Source organism: Sesamum indicum, linkage group LG5, assembly GCF_026168435.1.
Source record: "Sesamum indicum cultivar Baizhima isolate 11 linkage group LG5, ASM2616843v1, whole genome shotgun sequence".
NCBI lineage: Eukaryota > Viridiplantae > Streptophyta > Magnoliopsida > Lamiales > Pedaliaceae > Sesamum > Sesamum indicum.
The window spans coordinates 16,922,963-16,930,836 of NC_142661.1; the positions used below are offsets into that span (position 1 = coordinate 16,922,963).

Below are 7,874 nucleotides of genomic sequence, written 5' to 3' on the forward strand. Positions count from 1 at the left end.
ACGAAGGGTGAGTCAAGGCTTAAGATCAGGCCGATATTTTTTTATAAAAGAAAATATACTAAGACTATAACTCTACTCTGCAAGGTCTAGGACTATACTTGAACTGATGGATTCAAAATCATGAATTTTGAATCTTTTGTATAAAAACAAACTTGTCGGATAATTCTAATTCAAATTATTTCAAAATTTTCAACTCTAAATTTGAGCTATATTTTGTTGAACGTTAATTAATTTCAAATCCGACTCCACCAATTAATATAGCCTACAAAAAATACGTTAAGTGTGATTTTTGAATAAACAAAGAATACTTTAATTTAAATGAATAATTACATTTACATCTTCTAACCTATAAGTTCTTTATACAAACCATCCTGACACTCAAAAAGTAAGAGTAGTTTGCGTAATGATGCTAATATTCTTGGGATGTATGTATAATTTCTTAAAATATAATGATAATTTGTGTAGATAATATTAATGTTTCAGTGGGTGGATATTTTTGTAAACAAATCACAGATCAAGGTGTGGAAATATAATTAAAACAAAGACTAATTACATCATTTCAAGAGCAAAAAACAGCTTTTAATATTTATAATCATGGGAGTAAAATTTAATTCAACTTGTGCATATAGATAAGTAAAATATTATTTATGTCTCATAGAGGGAAACAAGTGTGCAATGAACATAGTCTTTCTTTGACAAATATACGCAATGCTATTAAATGTTAATTTAGTGATTAAAAATCAAGTTGGTATTTGGTGGTTGTAATTATCCGACTAAGGTCTTTATGATGATCTATCATAAATATAAATTTATCTATAAACATCATAGTCTTTGACTTGAGATTATTTAATTTTAGGGAGGGAAGTAGACTTCAACTAGTTCAAAGTGTAGGTTGAAGCAGCCAATGAAGAATCGTGACTCAGCTAACCTCTTTCTTTTTTCTTTATTATAATCTTAAGTTATTGGAATTAGGGTTCAAAAATAAATTAAATTGTTCGATGTTTGATTGAAATTCAGTTTGATAAATTTTTTAATTCGGGTCGTACTCAAGTTAATTAGTGGAAAAATGCTTGAAATGTGTGCTTACTCGAGCTAAATTTGTGTTCAAATTCAATTAAAGCTCGACTAGATTGATATCAAACTCAGAGGGTGTTTGACTCTGCTTATAAGCTCCTCATGACATCTTAGAAGATGTTTGAAAGTTTATAAAATGCTACGAAATATTTTATAAGTTTTTTTAAGAAAAAAAGACTTGTAAGCTCGAAATATAAGATGTAATGAACTTATAAACTCTATTTAAAAAAAATAAAGAGATTATTAACAAATCCTCCCGATTGCATCTGGATTGAAGGATTTGAAGCTACGGATTTTAGATTTTTTGAATTGGTTTGGATAATTCAAAATTTAAAGGATTTCAAATCTTTCCAGTTTAATTTTGAATTATATTTTATTAAATATTGAAAGATTTTTTAAATTCTTTTCGAATTGAGGCATTTGTATCGTTTCTCCAAATCCTTCAGTCAAGTCAAAATCCATCGTCCCGAATACTAATTACAAATTTACAAATTACGAACATCTTACAAGTTTCATAATCTTATTTTATCCAAATATCTCAAGCATCTTATAAGACGTTTTAGAGAGTTTATAAGCTCATCCAAACACCCTCTAATTTATAAAATAAGATCTGAAATCTTATAAAATATACGAGTTTATAAAATCTTTTAAACAAACTTACCAAACACCCTCTAAGTTTAACTTCTTCAATTTCAATAATAATTCAAATGAACATGAATAATAACTCGACTCGATTTGTTTACGTCCCGCATTAAAATTGAATACCAAAAAGTGTTTTTTGTTAACTAGGAGTGGAGTAATCAAATTTGCCTTTGAAACAGTGATGTAAAATAAAGATCTCCCACCTCACATCAACATATGTTTTTTTTTTTTTTTTTTTCTCCAGTAAAATCGATAAATTATTATTTTTTTAAAAAATATTATAATTATTAATATCAAATATGGTATAGCGGGCCCACGTGTGCTCAATGTGTAATGTTTTGACTATTTAGATAAACATGGTTTCCATGTTTCAGACCAAGTGATGGGGAAGTGTAGTTGTTGATTAGTCAAAGCTTCTTGCGTATTAATAGGGTTATTTAAGAGTATAGTTGTAAAAATGACTATTTTATTCTTCAAATGAATAAAATACTTATAAAAAAATATATCGATATTTCTAAAGCAACCAACATGTTATTATAATATTTTCATTATACAAATTTAAAATTCTAAAATTAGCCACATTCTTAAAATTAATAAAAGTATTAAAAAACTATTTAATGGGCATAATGAATAATTAAATTAAAATTATTAATAATTGATATGGGATTAAAAGCTATATATTGTAACTTTGAACAAAGCATAGATAGAATTTAATCCCAAAAATATTAGTAGAAAGGCAGCCAAACAACACAAGAAATTACCCCTATTTTCGAGATGCAGGTTTAATATTATTAGCTCTTTTTGGTGTGAACGGGTCATTTTGCGTCCCAGAATTGTTTGTTCAAATTGCTCTACTGATATAAAGACTACAGAGTGATTTTTTATTGCAAACTCTGTTACATCTATGTTCTATTCAACGTACACATGTCACGTATATAATTTTTTAAAAAAAATAAAATACATGATATAATTTTTAGACTCGTGATATGTGTATATTGAATGGAGCGGGATTTATAACAGAAAATTCGATGCGATTGATTGTGATAATTGTGATAATTTATAAGGGGCTCTTTTGAGATTTGTCTTAATTATATATAAAAAAAAATTATTGTTTGAAAAATTACAAATAATCTCTTAAAATTATAAATTTTCTAACAAGTACCCCACAATGAGATGTCACGAGAGGGTATTTGTTAAAGTAATTACAATTTCAGAGAGATATTTGTAATTTTTTAAATAATAAAAAGTATTTATAATTATGATAAATTTTAAGGGAGTCCGTTGCAACGTACCCTCAAATTATGTGTATTTCACAACAAAATAAACCATTAGCTTAGTCCATTGACTTTGTCCAAAATCTTTTATCTTAGCATATTTAAAATTAATTTATTTCATCAATTCTAATCAATCATTTACTTTATCTTTGTTTTTCTTGCATTTAATTAAAAAATATATAATAAAACTTAAAATATACACCCATCAAATGTATTTTAATTTAATCAAATAACTTTAATAAAAATTTAAAATATACATATTCATCGAGTGTGTTTCGACCATCCGTATCAACAACTTTCCTACATATCCATATTCTTAAGAAAAAAGTGAAATTCACAAAACGAACAGATTAAAATTCTCATTTAAAATCTCATTGTATTCTAACATCATGTACACAAATTACGTCATGTCTGTTATGCATATAGCAAATTGGAATAAAAGATAGGGATAATTACACTGTCTTTTTTTTTTAATTTCGGGATAATTATAATCATTTCAAATTTCATTGCATTCTGCCATCCTGTACATAGATTACGACATTTATGTTATGTAAAAGAAGATTTCATATTCATAATGTGCATATAGCAACTGAAATTAAAGATAATGATAATTATACCGTATTCCCCTAAGATTTGGGGTAATTATAATCATTTTAAATCTCATTGTATTCTGGCATCCTGTACGTAATTACATCATTTATATTATTTAAAAGAAGATTTCATGTTCATAATTACACCATCTTCCGCTAAGATTCGGAGTAATTAGATGTGGACTCATTGTAGGTTGAAAAATTACAAACAGATCTATTCGTTGAATTTGCTGATAAAAATTCATATTTACTCATTATTGACTTATTGCAGGTCAAATAAATTATTTTCTGACCAAACTACTTTTATACATCTTTACCCTTATAAGGGCAGTTTGATCAGAAATAAAATTTGTTTGACCTGCAATAAAAATTAATAATAAGTCAATAAGGGGTAAATATAGATTTTTATTCGATTTTTTTCAATAAATTTATTGAATTTTAACTAACGAATAAATCTAGTTATAAAATAAAAACAACATGAAATCAATATATAATTACATTGAATCTCATGTGAGGATTGTGTAATTATCCCTAAAAGATAGAACAAGATTGGGAAGGAAAAATTCAATTCAAATCAAATAAAAAGAGAATAACGGGAATCGAGAGGCGCAAACGGCGTTAACGGGAAGGAGTAGGACGCCCTACCGGCTGCAAAAAAGCAAACACGAAACGTACACCGATTCTGAGGGCCCAAAAGAGCACGTGTTTAAATTTTTTCCTTAAAATCCTCATAAACAACATTAAATAACATTAATCCTGCACTAACGCAGTGTCCTTTGACAGCTGCAAGGAGCAGTTCAGTTCGTCGGTCTCCTCCTCTCTCCTCGGCCCCACCCCCTCTTTTAATATCACCACATATTCCTCGTGCCCTTTTTCTCCTTGCGCCGGACAAGCTCCGAATATTTAAGCCCACCACTTCATTCCTTTCTTTTCCAATCCAAACAATCAAACAACGCCTGCCTTACAATCATCTATCTCTCGCCCTCTTATCTGTTCATAATTGATTCTTGTTCGTTGCCGTCGCCGGATTTCAGATGGGTTCCTTGGAAAAGATGGATTCCGGCAGGGGGAGGTCTAGCTTCTCGCAGACGTGTAGTCTTTTGAGTCAGTACTTAAAGGTGAAGGGCAGCTTTGGAGATCTCAGTCTTGGCTTGACTCCCAACTTGGCTGATCAACCTAAAGGTGTGTTTGGTTGGTTTATGAGATTCTCTGATTTTTCTTTCCTTTTCCGGTGGGGTTTTTTTGATGATTGATTCTCTCTCAGTTGCTGGATTTGCTTTCCAATTTTGATGGTTAATTTTTTGGAACAGGGACTATGAATTTGTTGCCCATGATTGAGAAATCAGGGCATAGCGCCGGCGCCGGCGCCGGAAACCTCAACGTGCAGCTGAATAAACTACCCCAGCTCGCCGTCGCCGGGGAAAAAACCCCGATGACCGAGGCGGAGACTGCGCAGATGACGATATTCTACGGCGGTCAAGTGATAGTGTTCAACGACTTCCCGGCCAATAAGGCGAAGGAAATCATGACGTTAGCCAGCAAGTGCAGCGCCGCCACGAACCTCCACCCCGCCGCCTTTGCTCCGCCGCTCGCTGCCCAGAGTCCGGCAGAATCCGCCACCAGCACCCCTAATATCGCCCCCGCTTGTGGAATCCAGGAGTGCGCTCGCCGCCCTCCTCAGCCGCCTCTTGGCTCCGGTAAGTCCGCATAACATCGAAACTGCTGAGATAAGATTTCTACGTCAATTTTCATAGTTTTCTGATGTGGTCAACATTTCGTGCCGCAGATTTACCGATCATGAGGCAGAAATCACTGGCCCGGTTCCTGGAGAAGAGAAAAGATAGAATCACAGCAAACGCGCCTTACCAAACCAGCAAACCGGCGACGGCGCCTCCCAAGACGGCGGAGACATGGCTGGGATTGGCCCCTCAGTTCCCAGTCCAAATCCAGCGTCATTAATCATCTCAATTTAGTTCTTATTAGTAGTGAAAGGTGTATTTTTTCCGTCATTAATTATTAATCAGTACATCATCAATGTTCATGATCGTGATTATTAACTTTGATCTTAGAAGGCATTTGGGCTTTGTTATTACTACCTTAGTCAGCTCGAATCTAACAGACTTGTCATCAATTCTTGATTCTTCGCTTCTTCTTTTTTAATAATTTGATTTATGGGTATGTAATAAAATAGAAAATATATGTGTGATGATAGGAAATTATGTTGGTCCATATGTTTTTTGTCTTTGATTCACATGCTGGTGCAGGGTATTATTGCTTCTTGGACTTGGAATTCTTTTTTCGATTTTGATAGAATAATATTGATTTCTAAAATAAAATATAAATAAATTAAATTTTTGGCACAATTTGAGTTTTACTAATTTGCTAGCCATGGAAGTTTTGTTATGTACTTAAATCTTATCATAATCTATTTGGTTAGTCCAACGTCGGCTCAATTTTTTGTTTCAAATTCTATTATAATTTGTATTGTATTTAATAAATATCTGTCCATATAATTACTTAAGAAAAATTTTTATACACGTCACATGTTGCAATAAAAAATTCAATCCGATGAAATGATTTTGGTAACATTGAGACAGTAGAAATATACAGTTCTCTTTAGAAAAATTATCATATTGTTTGAATTTACAAAATGAGATCTCAAATCAATTTTAAGGGATTAGCCATATGGAATAAAAAAGTTACCTTTGTTCCTTGGTTTATAACCAAATATTTTGAGTGTTTTGTTTTGATATTTTAGAGACAAAAAAAATAAAGATAAATAAATGTTTGTTGCAGATAGAGGAAAAGTTTGAATTTTTGTGTTTTGAGATAATTTAAAATATTTTAGAATAAATAGTATAGGTTTGATGTTGGGATTTAAAAGACAACAATCAATTATCAAAGAATGAATACTGTTTTAGAAGTAAAATCTACACGAACATTTCTTAAAATTAATTATATTGACATCCCATCGAAAAATATATTTATAATTTTATAAACAACGAAAAGTATTTATGTAATTAAAATTAATCTAAAAAAGATATGCATGAAACGTCCTGGGATTCTAGCATAGGCCCCTTTTTTCAGAATTTTAAGGTAAGGCATCAATGGACTTAGTACCTCTTTTACGATAATATGATGGCCAATGTCGGATATACTGCAAAATATCATCCAACCACTCATTCTTTTCATTTATTATTTATCCATGTTTATAAATATTTTGTAATTAACAAGATAGAATATTGTCGGGGAGAGTTGGAAATGAAATATAAATATGTATATATACAAATACACACATATATATATATATATTAAATTTTGTTAGATCCCATTACATCAGAATTATTATATACATGATATCCACAAGGATTAAATTATAATTCTTTTATATTTAAGTAAGAAAAGTCGTATAAAAAAAATATTAGTAAGGTTGTAATAATGAAGTACGGAAAAAATGCAAGTAACCATTTTGCGGTATCGTAAATGAACACATTACCTGCATATAAAAAAAAAAAATAGCAATTTACTTTTTTGTGTTTTTTTAAAATGCAACAATTTCTCCTCCCCTTTGTGTTTTTTAAAATAAAATAATTTAACTTCTTAGATATGGAGATAAAATTATTTTATTTTAAAAAATATAGGATGATAAATTACTATTTTTTTAATTATAATGAGTAATTTGTTCATTTGTAATATCACAAGAGAGTAAATTACATTAAGCCTATGAAGTATGTTGCGAAACTGTACTATATAGGATTAATATGTACCAATTTATAGTTGTATGGTTTCATGTGAACCATAAATATATAAGTAATTAGATGGTTAGTCTTATATAGATTTAGATTCGACTCGAATAAAAATACGTATTCTAATGTATTTTTATAATTAATAAAAAAAAATTGAGGACTTTAGAGTGTTTACGAATTTCAAGTAATATTCCATGTAAATTAATATTTAAATAAATTAGACATTAAAAAATCGTGGTCCCAAATCCCAATTTATTATTCCAAATAGTTGGTGAAATTTTGAGACTTTTTTTTCAAAGATAACCACACTAACGCGACCAACTTCTAGAATTTTCTTTTTTCCTCCCCCTTTTTATTTATTATTTTATGGTTTGAATAATAATATAAATATATTTTCCACCACCCACCAAATAATGCCGACAAAGCACGCGGTTTTGAAAACTAAAATAGGAAAAGCAAGTGTGTAAGAAGTCACGAGATTCATGTACTATTCAATTTCAATCACACATGCTCTATACCTAATTTAGATGTGGCGTTGTTTCTTCATT

General features: G+C 30.3%; 1 protein-coding gene across 1 annotated transcript; it reads left to right on the plus strand.

Annotated features, from left to right (window-relative positions):
- Nucleotides 1–4,422: 4,422 nt before the first annotated feature.
- Nucleotides 4,423–5,711, plus strand: LOC105161945 (protein TIFY 10a). The gene is made up of 3 exons (XM_011079823.3): nt 4,423–4,762; nt 4,891–5,277; nt 5,367–5,711. The coding sequence occupies exons 1-3, from the start codon at nt 4,615–4,617 to the stop codon at nt 5,537–5,539; spliced, it is 708 nt and encodes a 235-aa protein (XP_011078125.1). The 5' UTR covers nt 4,423–4,614; the 3' UTR covers nt 5,540–5,711.
- Nucleotides 5,712–7,874: the final 2,163 nt, after the last annotated feature.